The sequence below is a fragment of the Siniperca chuatsi genome, linkage group LG22 (genome assembly GCF_020085105.1).
Source record: "Siniperca chuatsi isolate FFG_IHB_CAS linkage group LG22, ASM2008510v1, whole genome shotgun sequence".
NCBI classification, from domain to species: Eukaryota; Metazoa; Chordata; class Actinopteri; order Centrarchiformes; family Sinipercidae; genus Siniperca; species Siniperca chuatsi.
The window spans coordinates 16378949-16403983 of NC_058063.1; the positions used below are offsets into that span (position 1 = coordinate 16378949).

Genomic DNA, 25035 nt, shown 5'->3' on the forward strand with positions numbered 1-25035 from the left:
GATGACCTGAGCCACACAACCTCCTCTCCACCATGAAGACCTGGAAAGAGGACAGACTGCACAAATACACAAACACATCATTCACAGAGGTAGGAGAAAAGAAACAAACACATAGAGGGAGAGAGAGACAAGAGGAGAGGCTTAATAAAATGTTGGCATCCATAATACCTGTCATGTAGGTGTAAAAACAAGTAGTATGCAGAGACTTCCAGTCACTTACCATGATCCTGTCAGATTATATCATGAATGCCAACATACAGTACAGCGTACAGTAACTTTTAATCAGCTGAACACATGTGAAATTTACGTAAGTGAGTTACTTTGAGTATAATTTGTGATATTGAAAATAAATATTTCACTCAATAACTCATCTGTAACATAATGACCAAGATATTTTATCTCACTGCCTAACCCTTTAAAACGTATGCCCACCTAATTCAAAAGCAGAAAATACAAATGCTGTTTCTGCTTTGTATTTAATTATTACTTCACACTTATTGGCCTTAAATCTGATATTTTAATGGTTTGGATTGGTTTGGATAGACAGCATACTGTTTGACACACATCAGCTCTGGTGTCAGTGTGATGACTACACTGTCTAAATTCATGTTATAACAACAACACATCCTTATATGTGTGAAGAGGAACTGTGAAGTTGAGTTTCATTCACTCAGACTGACAAGTTGTGGCTTCTTCTGTGGTTGTGGCTGCAAAAAATAACCGTAACAACATGACGGGGATAAACACATAGATGGTTTCTTTAAGATTAGATTTTCCATCAATGCATTGATGGATCTAAGCTACTGCAGCACCATTAAGTAGAAACACAGGCACTACTTTCACTACTTTGAAATACTTTTTCTCCATCTAACATAGGATTAAAAATATTTCACTCCACAGATCATATAAAGTCCTGAAAGCATTAGTTAAGGCTATTATAATCTGTTATCAGAGGTTTATAACATGGCTGCAGTTGTAACGTGAAGCATTTTGATGTTGGAGTTAAACTTCTGTGTCTGTCCAACACAAATATGATGCTGCCATACATAAAATGCAGCTCTGTTTTCTCTTTGATATGATATGATAAGTGCAAAGTTACTATTTATCTACTCAATTGTCTGATGTGTCAGAAGTGACACTTGTCTGAAGTAAACATTTCAAAGTAATTGCAGTTGCGTGAGCTTTGTGAAAAAGGGAAGGAAGGAGAGATGGGTTATTCTTAGAAACCTTATTTGTAGAAAACCTGTGAGCTTATATTGATACGAGACGTCCCTTCTTTACTCTCACAGTTTTCTGTGAGTCTTGCTCATATGCTTTCAAGCCTTAAAGTGGAAATATTCGTCAGAAGCAGAGTGACAACACTGGATGTGAAGATGGGACACACTTTGCTCTGTGTGTTGTGGTTATTCTGTGAGTACATCACTGACTTTCTCTGTTTGTTCTTACTGCAAACACTTTCTGTAGCATTCAGAGTATCAGAGGTTTGTCCAGTTTCTCTGAAAGTTTGAACAGAGCAGACTTGTGGTTTTTCTGAAGGTTGTTTAGAGCCGAGGACTGTGTCAGTGTGTTACAGAAAGTTGTGAGACTGTTGTTTCATCAGCAATGATGATTTGATACTGTTTTATATACTATCTTACTATAGTATTTTTATGTAGTTTTTTTTCAAGGCTGGTAACTGACTTTAGAGTGGAAGACTGTGTTGTGATAATGTTGATTGAGATGCAATAATGATTTGATATTTAGACATTATCCAACCACAGTTGCCATTTGTGAAACTTCCTGTGTTTTTAAATGCCTGTTTATTCTCATTTTGACAGTTTCTGTCCTTTTGATAATGTCTGATGAAGTATCACTCTTTATTTTAGTGCTGAATACACTCCTCCACTGTGGACATGCTGAAGGTGATTGCACAAACTTCCTTGTTCTCTGTTGTTCTTTTTTTCACTCCAGATGAGTCCACGGTCACTGCATCACTCTTAATCACATCCTCTTTTTATTTTTTGTCAACATATGCATCATTTTAGTCCATGTATCAACACAAAATAGGATATGACTATAAAGTGCTTAAGAGCGTTAACTTTTATATTCCTCAAACTTTTATTTCCAGTTTGTACAAATTTTACAGTGGAGAGTAATCATGTCACTCTAAATGTATCAGGTAAATCAATTATGTTTTGACTACCCACTGTAGAAGTTAACCCATCCTTTATGTATTCTGCATAAGCAATACTGCAGTAACGTAGCAAACACAACAGGCTAGTGAGTATAGAGCTGCTTTCAAAAAATGTAGAAATGTATTTATTTAATAAACATATCATTAATTATGAATTGAGACTTCTTCTAAACTCACTGGTAATAGAGATGATGGTTTCATACTTTAACAACAATACATTTAGAAGTGTTTCGTCACCACCCAGTTTGCTCATAAGAACGATATAATCAAGTGATTGAGCTGGCTGAGTTAAACAAGCACCAACTCTATCGCACAGAAAATGGTGTCATCCAGGAGGGTATACGAACCTGAAGCATGTATTATATGTTTGGAGGTAGTGTTTGGAAAATAAATGTATTAAATGTGCAGGATCCAAACATTGTACTTAATCCACCAACAAGGCTAGACTTTTAATTCTGTGAAGTCACTTTTTAACAGATAAACTCAAACCTGTCCTCACTGTGTCTCAATCATGGCTGAGTCCTGGAGACTCAGTGACTCTGAACTGCAGTGTTAAAGATCCCTCTGCAGGATGGACGTTCTACTGGTATAAGGCTGTTCCCAAACCAGCAGGCAACTCCTACAGGAATGAGCTGCTACCTGGCAGCAGCAGTGGGACTGAACAGGATTCCTACATTGTTCATGGACAGACACACACAGCAGGATATAAGTGCAGAGCTGGAAGAGGAGCTCCAGTGAATTACACTCAATATAGCAAACCTAAGATCGTCTGGTTTGGAGGTCAGTATGCTTGTTTATTTCTTTCCTTTTTCTTTCTTCCTTTCTGCCGCCACCAGGCCAAATGTTTACCAGATTTGTAAATGTAACTATTTAATTCTATTTTAAATGTAATGAATTAATAAATGAATCTAATTAGCACTAGGTATTCCTTGTTGCCTAAATGGGGATATAAAGCAGCAAGAATTTGAACCCCTGCAGACGTAGAAGGCATGACAGGCTTTTTTCAAGGACACTTTATGTTGTGGTCAGACAGACGTTCAGACAACAAAAAACAGTTAAACAGACATGGTATGGAAACAACTAAAAGACTCAAATAACTCAAAACATATACCAAAAATAGGTACAAAAATCATGATTATACATAGAGACAATTGTCTCACTATCAAATACTGACCCAATTTAGACACGAAGGGTTGATGGTAAATGTTGGTGGTTTCCTCCTTCACAGAGAGCAGCCACTGTAGTGAGACTGAATTAATATAAATATCCTCCAGTGAAAAGTGTTTTCAGTGCAGACAGTCAAAGTTTCATTTCCACAGTGCTGCTGTTAATCTCATAACATCTCTGTGCTTGTTTTGACGCCTGTATTAAACGTTGTTTTTCAGATTTTCACCCAGCATCAGTCAAAGTGAGTCCCGACAGAGCGCAGCACTTTTCCTCTGAGTCTGTCTCACTGAGCTGTGAGGGAAACTCTACTAAGTGGAAAGTGATGAGGTTTACTGAAGCAGGCCACCTGTCAAACTGTTCTGAATGGGGGACAATGACTGGATCCACATGCAACATACACAAACCTGCAAACAAAACAGTGCAAGCAGTGTTCTGGTGTGAGTCTGGATCAGGTCAATTCAGCAATGCAGTCAACATCAGTGTACAAAGTAATGCCATTTTTGTTGTAATTCTTCTTATTTTCACCATCCCATTATGGGATTTAACATCATATATTCAAATTGCATACCCAAAGTAGTGAAATGTTAAGGAGAGACGTGGAACCTGCCCTGACGCCTAAATTAATGGCCTGTAGGTTCAACTAGTTTCTGAAAATGAAATGTGTTTTTCTGCCCGCCAGAGTGTTTATTATTATGCATTTTATTATTCAAGAAATAGCACATTGATATTAATCCACACTGGCATTTTGTGGCATTAGCCATCAACACTTAATACGGTAATTGCTGCTCATTTGTAAATAAAACAAGTCAATTAAAGTTGTAATAAATTGCCGCCACTGAGGCAACAAACCCCTCCATCACCTTAAGGATGTTTGGGTAGTGTAAGAGTAAGAATCTAAGTGTATGTGTGATGTAAAGGTCTGCAACTGCTGATCTCTGACTGAAACCTCATATTCTTTGACTGTTTTACAGACAAAGATATTATCCTGGTGAGCCCTGTCCGTCCTGTGACTGAGGGAGATTCTGTCAGTCTTGGCTGCAAATTGAAGAGAGGAAGATTAGATTCTAAAGTGTTTTTCTATCGAAATGACAAACTCATCCAAAATGCCACCAGAGGGGAGCTGAATATCTCTGCAGTGTCAAAGTCAGACGAAGGCTTCTACAAGTGTCAACACTCAGGAAAAGCCTCACCACAGAGTTGGATGTCAGTTAAGGGTGAGTATGATTAAGTGTTTTTCCTGCACTTCCTTTTTCATGAGCTGTGTGTCACAATATAAGATTAGAAAAAGTTGTCAAATAACCTAATTAGAAATAGTGAGGGTTAGCTTTTTTTATCAAAAACAGGAGGCAAAATTCATGATTTACTGTGACCGTCTAATCTCATACAGTCTAACAAAGTTTGTCTGTTTTTCTGTGTACTGTACTTGCATGCAATATACTGTACATGTTGGGTGAACATGAATTTATGTTATGTATGTACTGTTTATATGTGTATATGCTGTATATACAGTTGTATGCAAAAGTTTAGGAACCCCTGACAATTTCCATGATTTTCATTTATAAATATTTGGGTATTTGGATCAGCAATTTCATTTTGATCTATCAAATAACTGAAGGACACAGTAATATTTCAGTAGTGAAATGAGATTTATTGGATTAACAGAAAATGTGCAATATGCATCAAAACGAAATTAGACAGGTGCATAAATTTGGGCACCCCAACAGAAAAATCACATCAATATTTAGTAGAGCCTCCTTTAGCAGAAATAACAGCCTCTAGACGCTTCCTATAGCCTGTAATGAGTGTCTGGATTCTGGATGAATGTATTTTGGACCATTCCTCCTTACAAAACATCTCCAGTTCAGTTAGCTTTGATGGTTGCCGAGCATGGACAGCCCGCTTCAAATCACCCCACAGATGTTCAATGATATTCAGGTCTGGGGACTGGGATGGCCATTCCAGAACATTGTACTTGTTCCTCTGCATAAAGGCCAGAGTAGATTTTGAGCAGTGTTTTGGGTCGTTGTCTTGTTGAAATATCCAGCCCCGGCGTAACTTCAACTTTGTGACTGATTCCTCAACATTATTCTCAAGAATCTGCTGATATTGAGTGGAATCCATGCGACCCTCAACTTTAACCAGATTCCCAGTACCGGCACTGACCACACAACCCCACAGCATGATGGAACCTCCACCAAATTTTACTGTGGGTAGCAAGTGTTTTTCTTGGAACGTTGTGTTCTTTTGCCGCCATGCATAATGCCCCTTGTTATGACCAAATAACTCAATCTTTGTTTCATCAGTCCACAGCACCTTATTCCAAAATGAAGCTGGCTTGTCCAAATGTGTGTTTGCATACCTCAAGCGACTCCGTTTGTGGCGTGTGTGCAGAAAAGGCTTCTTTCGCATCACTCTCCCATACAGCTTCTCCTTGTGCAAAGTGCGCTGAATTGTTGAACGATGCACAGTGACACCATCTGCAGCAAGTTGATGTTGTAGGTCTTTGGAGGTGGTCTGTGGGCTGTTTTTGACCGTTCTCACCATCCTTCGCCTTTGCCTCTCAATATATTTTATGTGGCCTGCCACTTCTGGCCTTAACAAGAACTGTGCCTGTGGTCCTCCATTTCCTCACTATGTTCCTCACAGTGGACACTGACAGCTTATATTTCTGCGATAACTTTTTGTAGCCTCCCCCTAAACCATAATGTAGAACAATCTTTTTTTTCAGGTCATTTGAGTGTTGTTTTGAGGCCCCCATGTTGCCACTCTTCAGAGGAGAGTCAAAGAGAACAACAACTTTCAATTGGCCACCTTAAATACCTTTTCTCATGATTGGATGCTCCTGTCTATGAAGTTCAAGGCTTAATGAGCTCACCAAACCAATTGTGTGTTCCAATTAATCAGTGCTAAGTAGTTACAGGTATTCAAATCAACAAAATGACAAGGGTGCCCAAATTTCTGCACCTGTCTAATTTCGTTTTGATGCATATTGCACATTTTCTGTTAATCCAATAAATCTCATTTCACTACTGAAATATTACTGTGTCCTATAGTTATTTGATAGATCAAAATGAAATTGCTGATCCAAACACCCAAATATTTATAAATGAAAATCATGGAAATTGTCAGGGGTTCCTAAACTTTTGCATACAACTGTATGCAAATATATGTTTTATTAACCTGACCTGCCATATTACAAATAACATTTATTAATACTTATGTATTATTATACCAGTGTCCAGGCCTGAAGGCTCGTCACTTCTTCTGCCGTTGATTTTTGGGTTGGTTTGTGGAATTTTACTGATTATTCTCTTGCTGCTGTTGTGTTGCTACAGAAAATCAAAGGGTAAGACCTTTTCCTTCTGATATTTGATGGATTACAATCTGATTATTCAAAATCATCGATTCATTCTGATGTCATGATGTGAAATCAGTTTCCAATACAAAAACAATGTAACGACATTTAAAATTTTTTTTTTTTTTTACAGATTTATACTTTGCCAGGTTGGTACAACTCTCTCTTCGCTCTTGAACTTAAAAGCAGTACATGTTAAATTGACTACTAAATTTACTATATTTTAAACCATGTTTTTATAATATTTTTAGGACTACAAACTCTCAGAGAACCAATCAGGGCTCTCCTCCAGATCAAGTGGTTAACCAGAACGAAACTCAACCTGAAGTGCACTCCTCTCATCTCCATGGTCAGCCTTACAAATAAGATTCATTTCACGAGTTATTTTATATTCATGACCTTATCACTGACCTTTAAAAATCCCTTTAATGCAATTTGAGTTACATCTTTGACATTGCCCAATTCAAATAACTCAAATACTCTAAACATCAATGTCTTTTCCAAATGTTTATATCTTTAAGACAAACTTAAAATATATTTGAGGATATTATGGAAAAGATGCAGCTTGGTTGGTGTCATGAAATTAAAATGATCAATTTTACCTTGACTTGATTTTCACTGCTCTGCAGGTGAAACTCGTCTCTCTGAATCAATCAAAGGCCCTGGAAACACTGAAAATGGTACAGTAAAAACTTTTTTATCCACACAGAGCGAAATACTTGAAAATAGAAGGATGACTGATCATAACTGACATTCCCCAAAAGTTAAGAAAATTTATATTTTAGGTGCAGATGAATCCAGCAATGTCACATACTCTTTGATTCGGCTTAATAACATTAGAAAAAAGGGTGAGTACTCAAGTTATAAGCAATGAATACTATAGTCAAGAGATATTTTTCAGGCCAGCAATGCCTAAATAAAAGAAAGTATTCATTTATTGTTTCATGTATCTGATCATCTTAACAGGACAGCATAATGAACCAGAGGAGAGCTCCCTTTACTGGAATGTGAAGATAAGATCAGCTGCAGGTACAGTCACTTCAAAGTGTGAAATATCATTGAAAATGACTCTGGGGTAATTATGGGTCAGCGTGAAGTTCAAATCACCCTGGTCATCTCAGGTTGCTCCCACATACTACCACCAGGAGTCGACAGAGTCAGAAATTCTCAAATACTACACTGATGTAGGGGCTTTTAAACTCTATGTTTGTCTGTTTCATTTTTAGTATTTTGCTCTTATTGTGTGTACTGTAGTGTCATTTGAAAAGAAAAATACCTGTATTTATATAAAGATATATGAAATTAACTCATGTTGTAGCTTGAGCACTTTAGGCTTTACAATATTGTCATTTAGACAATCTGTCTGTCAGTTCAACATCTATTAAATGTAATCTGGGATGTTATTGGTAAATATTTCAAACTAATCATCTCTCCATTCATAGGAAAATCATCTCCTGCAGTATCGGATGAAACTATTTATTCGGAGGTCAAACTAGGAACAGCTCTTGGTAATAATGCTCCCATGTAATGTGCATGTTGTGATTTGTGTCTCCAATTATAAGCAACTACATCTTAAATAACCTTGTATCTCCTTTCTCTGGTTTTCTTCCAGGTTCATACAGAGAAGACTTGTCTTTTAAGCATGACTGCAAAAATGCCTTCTTGGATTTCCCTGATTGATAAAACATGATAACGTGCCCTCTAGGGTTCCCTTACAGTGTGAAAACGTGATGCACTGCCATACAGGTTGCCCTATAGAGGAAGGTTAGGAACTATTTTACCATAAATGGATTACAACTTTTTGCATGCTGGTGCCCTATTTTTTTTTTTTTTTGCCCCTGCCCCTAAGAAAGCCTGAGTCTGCCACTGATTGATACTGTATGTACTTTGTTTATACCTGGAGGTTATTTTGCACTTTTAAAAGCTTGGTCTTTGATAATTTTATGCAGCAATAAACCTACTTTCCAGCAGCATGCTGTCAGTTGTGTCTTTAATTGTTTGTTTTTTTTGTGGAATTTTTGTGTGAGTTTCTCCACACAGTTTTGTGACTCACAGTTACCAAACAGCAAAAACATCTGGAAAAGGATCAAACAAATGGACAGTGAAGACATAAAACCAGAAATGTCTTGGAAAAAACAAAACATTAATTATTAAAGCTTTGGAAGAATGTTTGCTTTCTTTTTGTGAACTTTTGCTAATGGTATGAATGCTAATGGTAAACAGTATGTCCTGTAGTATACAGGACATACTGTTTTTGCAGGAAATCAACCCACTTGCCAGTTTTAAACAAACAGGAAACTATGCAACAATACTTATACTGCCAGATGTTAATCAAACTGCAACTTTTAAATGACAATGCCAATTACACTTAATGAAGACACAGCAAAATATTTCTTCCAAATATTTAATAGTTGTTTGTGCTTGGTTTCTTCCTTTTTTCCTGTTAAGTTTTTTTTGGGGGGGAGTTTCCTAATTCAATTTGAGGGTCTAAGGTGCAGAGTTTTGTATGTTGTACAGATTGCAAAGCCCTTTGAGGCAACTTTGTGATTCTGGAGCTGGAGCTGTGAGCAGCTTCTCCATTTCCATCAACAGCACACTCAAACATCAAGAGTTTTTAGTATGCATGCTGAATATTTTGAGTTTATTTTACATGTTGACTTAAACTTGTTTTGTGAAAGAGGAAGGAAGAGGAGATTATCAAAGTTCTCCTTTAGACTGTAGCTGCAAATATTGCTCCAACATAGAGCGACAGTGTCCGTGCTGGATGTGAAGATGGGACACACTTTGCTCTGTGTGCTGGGGTTATTCTGTGAGTACATCAGAAAATGCCTTTGTTTGAATTGTACAGATTAAGGAAAATGTTGTAGTGAGGAAAAAGCATCAGTAGTCTGTCAAGTTGTTTTTATTAAGTTGTTTGTGTGTTTTGGATTGTTGTTACCTGCGTTGTTCATGGTTTATACTGTAGGTAGGATCTTGCCAATTGGCTTGGCTTGTATTTTATTTGACAATAAATTGTCAAAGAAAGTTGTAATAATGTTGGTTGGTCAGTAATTATGATTTGATTTTTATACAACATTCAAAAACATTTTTTTATTCCCTTGTCGTTGTTTTGAAAACTATTTGTCAATTTGATGTCTGATGAAGTATCAATTTTTATTTTAGTGATGAATACTCTCTTCAAGTATGGACATGCTGAAGGTGATTACACAATTTCTATTTTTCTAATTTGTTCACTAAAGATGTCTCAAACTACTGTCACTCTTCATCATTTCCTCTTTCTATGTATGTGTGGAAAATTGCACATTTGTTAAAACAGAACAAATGAGGGAAGGAAACTACAATGTGTGGTTTTAACAAATTTCTACATTTTCAGAAGTGTTGCTACTTATTCCTCTTACATTTTAACATCTGCATTGATAGTCAGAGGAACATTTATGTTAGAAAATATAGTGATAAAGTCACATCAATGATCTTATTACCATGCAATTCAGGATGTGTTTAATCCTATCCTGTTTTAGTTCCAGACATCTTAAACATTAATCAGATTCAGACACATTCTTCTGTCAACTTCTAAAAGAAAACATGTAGGTATGAAGATCAGGAGACAGTGAAAAAAAGGTCACGTGATAAACAATCTGTTTATGTTTTGATAATGCTGAGTGTCATCATGAGTCAATCAAGTGCGACTTCAGTGGTTTTCTTTAACCAACACAATGCTCCATTTATATTTTCATTGTTGCAGCTGTATCCTACAGAGATTAGCACGTAAGAAGCTTCATTCAAGAAATGGAGCAATTATCTTACTTAGTAGACCTATCAGTAATTATTGATTATGATTACAGCTTTTTCTAAATCCAACTTAAAGAATAATTTCTCACCTTGCTGCTGTGATGTGATGTGAAGTGTACTCCAGGGTGTGTCAGTACACCTTGACATCACTGTTGGATGTGGTCAAAGAGCTTTCAGAGAGGGCAGTAAAACACTGATTTTCAGCCTGGTGTTTAACATGGGAGTAACACAAACAAACATGCATGCAAAAGAGCTAAAATGGGTGAAATTACTGTTTTAAAACAATTAATTATACATATGTATAAAAACCTATTTCACTATAAAATTCAACAGCACAAAAGGTTAACGCCACCTTGAGAGCTGATAAAAGAACCATAGCAGTGGGAGGCAATGTGATGCTGACCTGCTCTGTGGATGCTGACGACTCCTCTGGCTGGAAATACCAGTGGTTCAGACGAACTACAAATTCTTTTGAAGAAATATTTATGGAAAATGGCAAACCTGACCAAAACAGCACTATCAGTGTCACAAAAGGAGGCGTCTACAGGTGCAGAGGAGGGAAAGGAGACTCATTGTCCTTTACAGAGGACAGCAATATCATCACCATTCACAAAATTGGTGAGTATACTAATTTGTTTTTTGAATAAAATAAGGTGCATTAATGATTACCACTAGTACCAAAAACAGACATTTATAATTCTATTTCTGTCCTAACTGGGTATTTTTGTTACAGTTTACAACAGGGCTGTTGTGACTCTGCAGCCCAACTGGCTTCAGATATTCAGCGGTGAGACGATCACTCTCAGATGTGAGATCCAGAGAGGAGAAGGCACAGAGTGGAAGTATGAATGGATGACACCCACCTCAAATCTATCATTGACAAATAATGAATACAAGATTAGCAAGGCTCTTGCTTCCAACAATGGAGATTACTCATGTAAAGGTAGTCACAGAGGAGACTTGTTTTCTTCAACAAACTGGAGTGAGACCGTCGCATTGACAGTATTTCGTAAGTTCGACCATCTTTCATTTATAGTGAAAATGTCATCTTTTCATTTATCTGTAAGACACATCTACCTCCAAGAATAACACAGCCGGGGTAAGTATTTAGACACATACACATGTGTAACTATGTAACCACATCTACAGGTTGATTCCAGCAGGAAACCTTTGTGTCACCCTTTCACCATCCCCATGTTTCTTTTCAGGCTCTGTCAACTATCTAAAACAGAAATACTTGCCAATACTAACAATGATAAAATGTATGAGTATTTATAGTGTTGTAGTGTCCCTCAGTAAGAAGAGGACAAAACCTACCTGGTTTTGCTGACACTTTATTAGTGAACAGTACCAGTGGTGGCTGGCGGAAAATTTTCTAGGTAGGGCTGTGCCACATTCAAACAATTATTAAGGTATCAAAAAGGAATTACTACTTTGCAGTTCAATATTTAACAATTCTAACAAATAACAAATCTTATTTTGATCACCCACACAGGCAAATTCAGTATAATATAAAACATGTAATAGAAAATGTTTATTTCTTGAGATGCCTCTATTGACCTTGTTTTGTTGGGGAAACCAATAGGGAGGTAAATATCAGGATAAGTAAACATGAAGTGCAATTAGTGGTGTTAAGTTGCTATTCAGACACTTGAATGGACATAAGCATGGGAGTCATGTGCTGTGGGATGTAGAGATAATAAACTCCAGCAAACTTCTGTTTCAAAACTTTCTCAAGTGAATAAAATTTAATTATGCTCAAAAATATATTGTGGGGTCCCTGATAACCAATACAAAACAGTTAACAGAAGGAAATACCCAAAATAACCTTGTAAATATTAGTTGACCTCTAATACATGGAAAAATTTGAGATTTGTTTTAAAATGTCAACTATGCACATAAACACACACTGGGGCTGAACATGAAGAAATGTACACTTCTAGTCAAAGTTGGAGTAGCCTACATCTTCTTGATACCTGGTTATTCATTGTCCATTTGAAGCGCTGTAGCGATGTTGTCGGTAGTTGCGTGCTGGATGGTAATGAACTCGAAAAAACGCTGTTGGATGTTACTGTTGGCGTCGATGTAGCTTAGCACAAGCACCAGCTGGCAGTGGGTGGAAATGTCAGTCGTCTCGTCTGCTTGAATGGCGATAAAATTAGCTTCCTCCAAAATGTAATCCTTTAGCACTGACAGCATGCAGTCCAACAGCTCGTTTTGTACTATCTTTTACGTGCCTTTAAAAACGGTGAGTTAGCTGTCAAGGTGCTCCTCCAGCACACTGTCCAGGGTGGCAACTAAATCCACCAATCCCCTGAAAATGCCGCCAGGGTTGTCCGAGGAGTCAGTCTTGTCATACCTTCACAAGGCCAACTCAAAAGCCCCACAAAACTTCACACAATCGATTATTTTGGATCAAATGGCCCTGTTTTTATCCACTTCCTCACTGTGTTTCCTCACCACTCACCTGTGGCCGCCGTCCAGTTTTGTAGTGATGTTCACTCTGACGAATATGGCTAACGTTAGATTGACAGAATTATCCATGTGTGCCCTGTTGTTCTCATGTTTCCTTACTTTCTCAGACAGGTGCTTCATATCCCTTACTCCAGTAACTGTCCATGCTGTATCTGTCCCGTTATTTTAAAAAGGAAGCACGGAATGCAAAATAATGCATTAGCATGACTGCACCCAGCTAGCCAGGCCATTCTGTGTACCAGAGAAGTCTTGCACACGCTGCTTCCCTTTCTCACTAGCCTGCTGTTTGATTGCAAGGTCAGGTTGATCTGGGCCCAGCTCTTTCACCTTTAGTTTCTCCGCCAAAGTCCTCTTCTCAAATGGATCTTGGAGGAGAAATTTTATTGAGTTAGGTGTAACCCTTTTGTTAACCCTAGGGGTTAATTTCAATGCTATGTTAAATAAGAAGAACCTGGGTTCCCGGCAGTTGAATGGGGAATTTGGCCGGTGCTTCTTTTCTTTAAATTAAAACAGTTGTAATTTAGCTTTTCTCCTGTACCAATAATCACACAATAAAATTTAAAGTAAGAAAAACCCTTATTTATAGTTTTCTTAGAAATTTGTAACTGTGTTAAATGAATTAACTATCTAAAAGAACAATGAAATGCCAGATAACAAATTTAGGGAAGAAAAAAAATAGCAATGATTTATTTTGTTTTACACTAATAAAATGACTTTGTTTTGTTTCCAAGAAAGCACTAAATGACGAAACAAATAAGTTGTATAGAGTTTTCCAGCAAATAAAAGATTTATACACTCTCTCAGAATTCTTTTTTTTCCAGATAATTAGTTTCTTAAACCTGTATTCTTAAATTTTAACCTCAAATTAAAATATGAGATAAAACATCAAACCCTTAATTAAGTTACACACTCCAAATATAATACAATACCAAAATCACGTTCTTTCAAGATCTTTCAAACACCTCCAAAAGAAAAGAAAAAAACAGAGATTATGTTTCTGTCCCGTATGAAAATTTTGGTATGAGTCAGTACCACAGTCAAAAATTGTACGCGTACTTTAACGTTGGGGCCCAGTCCGTTGGTGCACATATAAAGCTGAAGAGTTCTGTGTGATCTCTCTCACAGTCAACAAGTCTCAATAGATGACTCACCCACGTCCATCCAATGATAATGACGAGGCAATGTTGGAATCACTCACGACACAAACTCACTTTCTCCAGTCCCGTTCAATCCACACGAAACAAAGTCTAGTCGAGCTGCATCCAGTGATGAAATGCAAGAGGTGTCCGGTCCCAAACGAATTTAGGACGAGTTCACAACGAACTTCTTCACATCAGTCACTGTGTGCAAATGTAAATGTCTCTATCTGATGAGCAATCAGCACACACGGAGTTCTCAAGCAATCGCGAAGAGACTAACAGGAAAAATAAATCACTTTAAGCTGTAAAGCAAAATAAAGTGAATAAAATGTTTCCTATAAACGTTTTCCTTTGCACTTTGGGCCTTACATTACAGACAACATAACTGGTCTCCAAAATGACAACAAGTCTCACGCGACCGAGTCACATGCAGCTGCTTCTCTCCATGTGCGATGCTCCTCTTCTTCTTCTTCCGCACGTAACTCGCGTCATGATGCAACAACAACAATTCCAACATTCATTGGCCAGCAACAAAACACTTGTATTAAACACACTTTTTCACTGGTCATGAACAAAAAACAAAAAAAATACATAGTTGCATCATATTTTGAAATAAAAACAAAATACATTTTAATTTGTTGTGTTATTTTTACTACTAACTATATTCAACACAATACACATTTTAGGGGTCCCTACATAGGGTTGGGTCTTGGAGGAGTAAGTTAGTATCACACTCACCATTGTCATAGAATTAAAATGGCGCCTATAGAGGTCCTGACCATAGACTGTATAAAAGAAGGTCCTGACCTACTAGCAGTGGCTCGCTTGGGGCGATAAAATAATCGCCCTTTTCGAATTAGATTTGAGGACGCTGATTGGCTAAAACTGATGTCATACGTTCATATCTTTGGCTAAACTGCTACTCAAACCTCCTCCTGTCGACAATTTCTCCATTGCCCCAGAGCTGCTGAGACATGCAGACATGTACGAAAAGCATACATGTTGCACAGATGATTTTCTATGATATATTTCCCATAATACTGGGTACATTCCATATTTCAAACACAAGTGACTTGTGATTTGTTTAATTTATTAATATTATTATTAATGGGTTTTTTGTGGCTCAAGGGCTTAAAGAGGGCGACTCCCTAGCGCCCTCTATTGGCCAGCTGCCACTGAACAGTACTGAACAGTGTTGGCCATAGCCAGTGCTGCAAAACAAGAGACAAACAAAACAAACCCGTTCCCCCTTGCTTAGACTACAGTGACACATGGGGCCTGTACTACGAAGCAAGTTCAACATATCCCGGATCTCTTTTCGTTATCTGGCTTCACTAACCCAAACAACTGCAATCACCTTAAGCGGTCACATGACACTGTCATGGTTTGAGGGTGTGTTTTGGTCTGGTTTATTTTGAAATATTCTCCTTCCCTCATGTGTCTTGTGGTTTTGCTTCCTGTCTTTGTTTGCCTTTCCCGCCAGTTTTGATTGTTTGCTCAGCCCTGATCGTTTTCACCTGTGTCTCATTGTCTCCCCTCACCTAAATGCATTTAAGTCTGGGTGCTTCCTTTGTTCTGTGTCAGATCATCGTTGTCTTTTGTCAAGAATACTGGTCCTTGTTCCTGTGTTTCCCACTGAGTTTTTGGATTTTTTCTCAGTTTGGTTTGTACCATTCCCTGGATGAGGTGGACTTTTATTTCAGTTTTCTCTTTTGGACTTTTTGCTTCTAGTGGACTGCTTACCTGTTTTGTGGATCTACTGCCTTCCTGTAATCAACGTAAGCTTTTTATTTCATTAAATCATTTGAACTGTACCTGCTCGCCTCAGTGTCTGCCTCTGGGCCCGATCCCTTGTTTCTCCTGATACCCTGCTTGACGCTAACCACAACAATTCAATTCAATTTTATTTATATAGCGCCAATTCATAACAGAAGTTATCTCATTGCGCTTTTCCTATAGAGCAGGTCTAGACCGTACTCATTATAATATTAATTACAGAGACCCAACAAATCCCACCATGAGAAAGCATTTGGCGACAGTGGCAAGAAAAAACTTCCTTTTAACAGGCAGAAACCTTGGACAGAACCAGACTGAATGGTGGGCGGAGAGAGAGGGGAGGGGTTTGGGGGAAGGGGATAGGGTTAGGGAGTCACAATGCAAAGACCACGTAGAATCTTTTTTTTTTAATATGGTAGAATAGTAATTATAGTGTTAATATTAATAAATTAGTAATAATAGGAATGACAGCTAACAGCCATCAGACACTGGTTATCAACTTGGTATGTCAACCCAGGTTTTCCCAATCCAGGCATGAGTGCGTTTACATAAAAGGGGCGGTGTTTGCAGCATATGACCAGTTGCAAAGATCTGACTATAATTACATTTGTAATAATAATAATAAAGTTTATTTGTATAGCAAATATATTAAATATATATCAAAACCAGTGTTACAAAGTGCTTTGATGGTATTTCTCTTTCATGTGTAGTACAGTGAAGTTTTACAGCAATGAGGCATAGGTAATAACATCATTTTAACTAGAAGAGACTATACTTGTTGGAGGATAAGTTAATTGTTTGTTTCAATCTTTTTAGTGGAACAAGTGATAATAATAAAACTTAAATCAGACTTAAGTTTCACTACACGTCAAATTCAGGATACATACCTGCATGCCATTGGTCTGATTTTAATGAGGATTTCTAGATACATTTCTGTGGTTTAATTAGTTTAGAGAATGAAAAAAATATACAGTACATATTGGAAAGTATGTATACAACAATGTAAACATATGTTGTGTGGAATTGTGCACAAAGCTATGGACACATCCACAGGGAGTTATTACTCTTTATGTCTACACAGAACGAAAACCAAAAGCCAAAATAAGTGCTGACAAAACAGCAGTTCCAGTAGGTGGCAATGTTACCCTGACCTGTACTGTGAAACCATCATCTGACTGGAAATACTACTGGTACAGAGGCAAGAAAAACTCTAAATCTGTTTTCCACTCAAGTGGACAAATGAGTATCTCACAGGGAGGACTCTACTGGTGCAGAGGAGGGAGAGGAAATCCAGTTTATTACGCAGAGTACAGTGATTCAATCAATCGCAACAAACTTGGTGAGTTTGGCAACATGATTTGTAATACAAAATGCAGACAAAAAAAATCAATTATGCAATTCATGATCGCTTTTGTTGTGGGTTTATTCTTTACTAGTCACAAACAGGGCTGTTGTGACCCTGCAACCCAACTGGCCCAAAATATATACAGAAGAGACAGTCGCCCTCAAGTGTGACATCAACGATGGAGAAGACATTGAGTGGGAGTATGAATGGCAAACAAGTAGCTCATCCAAACCTCCAAAACAACGTGAGAGCTTACTTATTGCCTATACATCCCACAGTGGAGACTACAGGTGTAAGGGCAGAAAGAAAAGTGAACAAACGACAGTGACAGAGTGGAGTGATGCCTTCAATTTGATGGTGTATGACAGTAAGTGACACTCACAATAGACTAGACTATGCATCATAACATTCATTCTGAGCAAATAATTTTCCAACAGAAAAACCCCAGGCTGTCCTCACTGTGTCTCCATTATGGCTGAGTCCTGAAGCCACAGTAAATCTGAGCTGTGAGGTTGAAAATCCATCTGCAGGATGGAGGTTCTACTGGTATAAGGCTGTTCCCAAACTAGCAGACAACTCCTACAGCGATGAGCTGCTACCTGGCAACAGCAGTGGGACTGAACAGGATTCCTACATTGTTTATGGACAGCCACACACAGCAGGATATAAGTGCAGAGCTGGAAGAGGAGACCGAGTGTATTACACTCAGTACAGTGAACCAAAGTTCGTCTGGTCTGGAGGTCAGTTTGTATCTTTATTTGTTTGTTTCTGACTTCCTAAGTTCTGTTCATTCTTTATGTTCGGTTGTAACCTCCATCTGTCCAGCTGTTTTGATAGAGACCACAGCCTGTATACCTAGGAGTTCCATTCCTATTTGATAAATCTGCAATGTATGACCTCCCTCAGTTCCATTTATCATTAGGCAGCGACCTCTAGTGGCCTCAGTAATTATGACGGGATCAAAGGAGGAAGTCAGATGAGGAAATATAAAGAGCGTCAAAGTCCATGTTTCCCCCCCCTCCTTTAATATTTATTTCAAAACTATACAGGCTTATTAAACATTCAATATTTCAAGTAGAGCAGGTCGAACAATTGAACAAAAGTGAAGCCAAGAACAAAGAAAGCCATAGTTACAGGGTTCAAAGAAAAAGCATCCAAATTATTACATAGCCAAAGTGCATTCTTAGATTTACAAAAATTCAAAGACTCTTTTAAAGATGACATATCATGAATAAAAACATTAAATAAAGGTTTGGTGTTGCCAAATTTACATTTGTGAATGAAAAAAATTGCCATAACAATCATACTATTAATTGTTAAATCTTTTGATTTGTCCTCCAGTACAACGCCAAATTTAACATCATTGTAATCGAAAGATCGGACCCAAGTTATTTTGATAAGCCCAAATACAGAAACTATCCCAAAATATCTTTGAATAAACACATGAGAAAAAGAGATGCTCATCTGTTTCAATGTTAGCTAAACAAAAAGTACAAACATTGTCCTCAATATTAAATTTTGAATGTAAAAATTCTTTGCCTGGATAAATATTATTTAACAATTTGAAACGTACCTCTTTAGCTTTGGGTGGGACAGGAAGTTTTAAAAAGTTACATCTAAACTTTATATTTTGACTGGTGAAACGCTCCATAATATTTTGTCTTCTTAAAGGCATAGGAAAACCTTCATTGGACAATACGGATCTTAAGAACTTGTTGTTACATTTTTTGTCTAAAAAGGAAATGTTTTGAATAGTTAAGGGAAACAGTTGGGGAACAGAGTGTGTATACATCAAGAAACCTTTAACAGAACCAATGTCAAAGTCCATGTAGGGAGGTGGAAAGGTTCAACGTTGAGTTAATTTAAGTTATGCTTACTTATTATAAATTACGTAACCTACGTAAATTAAGTCACGTAATTTACTGCGAGTTACTAATGTAACTTATTTTAACCGTAACGGTGAGCTTTTCCTAAACCTAACCAACCAGGACCGTTTCACAACGTTAACCACGTGTTTATTGTTACCATGACGATGAAGGGAAGGTACGCCTGTTGCTGGTTGCTGTACATTCGTAGGATTATGCCGAATAATGGTGCATTACTCTTCGTAAGATCTCTACGAACCGTTGAATGAAGATACGTTGAACTGCCTCTTGGCTCCCTATTACGTGGGTTATCTGCGAATTATAGTGCATTGCTTTTCGTAGGTATAACTACGAAAAGTAAATGAGAACATCCACATGATTTACATCCAGTGCCAATGTGCAGTGTCGATGCACAAAGTACTGTTCCCTTTATGTAGCGAAGCAGAAATGTGGAGGTTAGGGTGGTCGATGGCCATATAATGCATCCGACTTTAATGCAGGAGACAGGAGTTTGTGTCCCATAACAGGCCTTCATTGTTAAGACTGATTAATGGTTGGCTCTGAAGCTACGTCGTAGCTGATATGTACCTCCTCAAAAATGTAACTACACGTCAGGGTGACGTGGGTACCGCAAGAACTACTATTGGTCAGCACGAGCTGCTTGTGTTTCCTACAAGTTTCCAGAGCCGGTAGAGATTGTTGAACGCAATGTGAAGCAAGTTGAAAAAGACTCATTAATCTTCTCTCTGCTCACCCCAATCGCATCGATATCACAGTGAAAGATACAGTAGATCTCATAATCTCTGTGTTTGGTTTGACTCCTCATTACATGTTTTTCAGATTTTCATTCATCAGCGTCTCTCACAGTGAGTCCTGACAGAGTGCAGCACTTCCCCTCTGACTCTGTCTCACTGAACTGTGAGGGAAACTCTGCTGAGTGGAGAGTGAGGAGGTTTACCGAGAAGGACTCCTTGTTAGACTATTCTGACTGGGGGACAATGACTGGAGCCACATGCAACATTCACAGATTACAGGAGGGTAACACTGTGTACTGGTGTGAGTCTGGATCAGGACAGTACAGCAACGCAGTCAACATCACTGCACAGAGTATGTTTTAGAGTTGTACTGTATAAATATACAGAAATATGTTGACTTTTTTAGATTGTGGCCCATTAGTCAGTCACTTGGTATGTTAAGTAAATGTAAATGACTAATATTAACCAAACTCATTTATTTCATGGCCTGCAGATTCAACCCAAATTTTGTCTCAGGTTTAGGCTATAGTGGTAGTGTTATTCCTCAAATCATATAGAACATACCATAATGATATTGATCTTATTGGCATATTTGTCAATTGACATCTACCATTTATTTTATATGTACCTGTTAGCTCTGTGATTGAAACTTGTATGTATACTTTTCACTGTTTTACAGAAAAAGATATTATCCTGGTGAGCCCTGTCCATCCTGTGACTGAGGGAGATTCTGTCAGTCTTTGCTGCAAATTGAAGACATGAAGATTAGATTCTGATGTGTTTTTCTATCGAAATGACAAACTCATCCAAAATGATACTAGAGGGGAGCTGAATATCTCTGCAGTGTCAAAGTCAGACGAAGGCTTCTACAAGTGTCAATACTCGGGGAAAGAGTCACTACAGAGTTGGTTGGCAGTAAAATGTAAGTATGATTAAAACTGTTCCTGCATTTTCTTTTCTGAGATGGAGTCATGATGTTTTTTGTGGGATATTTAGTTTTCAGCTCAATAAAGTCTGAATCAGAATTGAGGAATTGCATTCAGAATAGCCATATTTTAATGTAGCTGATTGCAAACCATAACCCATTTGTAAAAAATAAAACTTTAAAATTTTGAATATAGGGTAGTATTTAGCATCGTATTGTTTACTTGACAATCACACACTGGCCATGTGCATGACAAATAGTTGTAATGTTTGAATAATAGAGAAGCTAAGGGAAACTGGAGCCTCAGGGTTCTGTTCCAGTAGTAAGAAAACATCATTCAAAATCCCATTGACATTTCCAACAACGCTAATAACTAAAAATCCAGCTATGGAACAGAGTCTTGTCTTGTCTTAGAATATAGATATTAAACCCCAGAAACACACTTCATTTTCTCAGAAATCCTATGAAAGAAATGCTGAATGAGAGTTATACAGTTAGTCCGGACCTGACATCATGACTTCAGCTCTCTAAAACTTTCTTCCTGCAGCGTCAAGGTCTTCGTCTCTTGTATCAGTTTTTACCGGACTGCTTGCGGGAATTGTAATGATTATTCTCCTGCTTCTGCTGTGTCACTACAAAAAAGCCAAAGGTGAGACAATGTAAATTAAATGCTCCCTTATTCATGTTTTCTGTCTAACATTACAAAGGAATTCTGATGTCATGACACTGAAGAGAAGATGAAAAATGTGCTAATATCTAATGAAACTGTCTTTTTCACAGATCTATGCTGTGACGGGTTGGTACAACTCCCTTTTCTCTCATCTTGAATGTAACAGCAAGTTTCTTGTTACATTTACTATATTTTACTATGTATTCAAGGCCGATCCAGTCTCTGAGCACCAATCAGGGCTCTGCTACAGACCAAACAGTCAACCAGGATGAAACTCAACAGCATGTATACTCCTCTTTTCCATGGTCAGCCTTTCATTTAATACTGAAGATCAGCCTTTCATATAATACTGTTCAGATCAGAAGTGAACTTGGCTTTTTGTGCTTTCTGAGTTCTCCAAGACTTATAGCCTACCATTATAACCAGTGTTGTGCATGAAAAGAGAATTCATTGAACGTGCTCATGTTTTTAGTGAATGGTGAACTGAACGTATCCATTTGCAACTAATGAACGTGAAAGTGAACCCGCTCAAACACTGTGTTTTACGGCACATGGCATGCCGGCGTTTTGAGTCACAGAATCTGATGGCTCACAGATTTTTGAAATAACACATCGAGCTAAATAATCCAACCAGTCTTGGGAAATATCTGCGAGTGAATGATGATCACAAGAAATCATTTAAGGGTAAGACCACGAGCCAACAGCCACAAAGTTCCTCCACCCAAGTCAAACTCATAACATTTTGTAAAGGAAATGAACGTGAACCAGTTCATTTTTTGGTACTGTGAACTTAGTTCAAAATTTATATTGTGAACTATGAACGTGAACTAGTTAATTTTAATCTGTGTGAACTGAACTTTGAGCTAGCTGTTCTGAAGTGTGAACTTGCGCAACACTGATTATAACAGCATTCGCTCTGCTGCAGGTTAAACACTGTTGAACTAAACTGAACCAGTATCTTAAAATGTTGCATGAAGATTTTCTTTGACCTAAAGTTTAAATTGATATCATGTTGACGAACTTGACTGTGCCTTGATTTTTTTCACTGACCTGTAGGTGATGTTTCTATCTATGAATCAGTCAAAGGCTCTGAAAACACAAGAAACGGTACAGTATAAACCTTTTTAACGTGCAGCTCTCCGAAATAATGAAATCAGCTATGTTTTTATGATTATAACCAATTAAGTAAAATTTAGGAAGTAAAAGCATTCTTATTTCAGGTGGGACAGAGAAGGAATACAGTAATGTCACATTTCAGCTAAAAGGTCTCGACAAAAACAGTGAGTACACAAAATATGAAACATGAAATAAAGACAAAATAATTAATCATTTTTTATTGTAAAACATTTTCATATTATGATCATTTTAACAGGTAAACATGATGATCCAGTGGAGAGCTCCGACTATTATAATCTGAATCTAAAATCTGCCACAGGTACAAACATTAATGTATGACCCTAGATATAAAACCACCGGTTTATTTGTATAAAATTACATTTTTATAAAAGAGTATAATGTCATCAATAAGAATTACATAGAGGAAGTCAAAAGTGGCACACATTCCATCAAGATGTATGTGTTGCTATTTTCCCAGATTCCTACAATGAAGTTGGGGTGTAAAATTGTATCCTAACCAATAGTAATAAAGGCCAAAACTACTTAAATAAAACCCAGGTTCATGAGTGTCATCCTAATTCAAATATTTTCATACCATTAATTTAAATGTAAAAAAGCATCTTGTTTACCTATATATCTAGTTATGCAGATTGTGAAATAATGTTGTAAACATGCTTTTGTGAATTTCTGCCACCTCAACGACACACAGCAGTCACAGCATTCTTCTGAACCTTAATGTGTAAACATGTTCGCTGCGGTGTCAGCACTGTCTAAATCCATCACAGCAACACATCTCTGTATGTGTAAAGAGGAAGTGACAGGTTGAGTTGTGCCCACCCGTGCTGACCAGTAGTGTTTTGGCCTGTTGCTTCACTAACTTTACACACCAGAGCAAAACTCACACAATAGTTTGTTTCAAAGGTTTTTATGATCAGCATCTGATCTTGCCTTGTTGCATTCTGTTGCTACTGTAAAACATGTAACATCTCAAATTCTGACCGTGTTTTAAAACAACTAGAGGAAACTAAAGATAACTGTTCATTTAGAGGTCTAACTGGGAATGACCTTATTATATGCTCAATGCTGCTTTATCGAGTACATTGTATGAAATATTGTAAAATGTCAAATTACACCTTTTATATATTTTTAAATATTTGTTTTTTTTTTCAAGGTCCATGAAGAGAAGTGCATCATCAACAAACAAAAGGAGGCACAGACAACATTAAAAAACTAAATTCATGTTTAAGCAGTCTTGGCAGCAACAAGAAAACAGGATTGCATAACTCTGCTATTCAAATATCAGACTTACACTATCTGGTTCAGTTTTATCATAAATCAAAGCAGATAGTAAAATATGTTGGATGTAATTCTGTCTTGATCTCAAACTGTGTGTTTTTTGTATTTATAGATGTATATGTTTTGTTGTAATTATTTCAGTATTCCTGTCAATTAACGCAGGTTATAGCGTAGGCCTGTCTGTGAAATAAGGATCAGCCACAGATGTAGCCATTTATACAGAAACCTAACTGTCCATTCAGCTACCGGCTTATTTATACCTTTGCTGAAAATGAATGATCTCATCATTTCTTTTTTGGGTCTGCTGTGATAAAATTGAGGAAATATCATCAGAGTTTCACAAACACTTCCTAAATAACAATAATAGGAGTCAGGTTGGAAATCAGTAAAGTGTAAAGTATTTAAAATATCTATCCACATGTCACACACATGGCTTAAAGCTGAATTCTGTAACTTTGTAGCTGTTACAGCTTAGATCTATCTATTATGTTGTGTTTATGTATCTAACCTCTTTGTATTCAGCTGTTAACCATTCAACATTTAGCATTAAAATTATTTTTGACCATGAAATGTGACGAGTTTGTTCATCTTGTTGTCTTGATTGAATTGAATTGAAAATCATAATAGGTTTGATCTTTAAAAGTTTTGGAATATAATTAAAGATTATGAAAAACATAGGTTGAGCTTTTAAATCATTTTACATCTGTCTCAGCTTATATGTTAAGTTGCAGGCTTCAAGGTCAAGCTTATTCAAATGAAATGTTGCTATACAACATATACATCTTGCAGACAGGAAATAATAATAATAATAATTTTTTCACAGTGTTTGAAAGATAAGATCTGGTGTCAGTGTGATGATTACACTGTGAGAACATCTATCCAGCAACACCTTTTGTAGGTGTGAAGAGGAAGTGAAGTTGTGTTTAATTATTTCTCTAATAGATAGATATATATATAAATCTGCCTCCCTTTAATTACCTAAGATCTGTATATTGTAGCTAATGTTGTGCTTGTCTTGCATCTAACCTTGTCATTTTCAGTTATAACTAGCAGAGTGAAATCTAATCAAATGAGCATGACTGATCACTTAACAACAAACTAACTGATGATCCAGTATCGCCAATGTGGCGATGACACTGTTTTTCCTAAAACATCAAAACACTGGGTGTAACTATGAAGTTGAATTTAA

At 37.2% G+C, this 25035-nt stretch overlaps 3 protein-coding genes and 1 long non-coding RNA gene across 6 annotated transcripts in view; 3 read left to right on the forward strand and 1 right to left on the reverse strand.

Moving 5' to 3' along the window:
* LOC122870685 (obscurin-like) overlaps positions 1-25035 on the forward strand; it is a 103636-nt gene that overhangs the window by 55670 nt on the left and 22931 nt on the right. The window lies entirely within an intron of this gene.
* Positions 1270-8665, forward strand: LOC122869779. 3 transcript variants are annotated; one of them, XM_044183077.1, is made up of 14 exons: positions 1270-1410; positions 1866-1901; positions 2108-2158; positions 2651-2953; positions 3559-3828; positions 4312-4554; positions 6573-6686; positions 6829-6844; positions 6947-7044; positions 7325-7375; positions 7481-7543; positions 7662-7724; positions 8138-8203; positions 8308-8665. In XM_044183077.1, the coding sequence occupies exons 1-14, from the start codon at positions 1311-1313 to the stop codon at positions 8373-8375; spliced, it is 1542 nt and encodes a 513-aa protein (XP_044039012.1). In that variant the 5' UTR covers positions 1270-1310; the 3' UTR covers positions 8376-8665. The 3 variants fall into 3 exon arrangements, with proteins under 3 accessions (XP_044039012.1, XP_044039017.1, XP_044039013.1); XM_044183078.1 differs by having other exon boundaries at positions 1272-1410; positions 6576-6686; XM_044183082.1 differs by lacking the exon at positions 2108-2158 and having other exon boundaries at positions 1271-1410.
* Positions 9210-24416, forward strand: LOC122869778 (Fc receptor-like protein 5). Its single transcript, XM_044183076.1, is given in 16 exon segments — positions 9210-9504; positions 9858-9893; positions 10818-11102; positions 11218-11493; positions 16956-17213; positions 17311-17586; positions 17657-17959; positions 19925-20191; positions 20519-20761; positions 21312-21413; positions 21545-21560; positions 21644-21739; positions 22491-22541; positions 22655-22714; positions 22807-22869; positions 23722-24416. Coding segments are annotated over 13 exon segments (2199 nt in total). The 5' UTR covers positions 9210-9467; the 3' UTR covers positions 22495-22541; positions 22655-22714; positions 22807-22869; positions 23722-24416.
* Positions 11806-15783, reverse strand: LOC122869784. Its single transcript, XR_006376411.1, has 2 exons — positions 14171-15783; positions 11806-13324 (listed from the first exon to the last, which is right to left on the reverse strand). It is a non-coding gene; the product is annotated as an uncharacterized LOC122869784 (long non-coding RNA).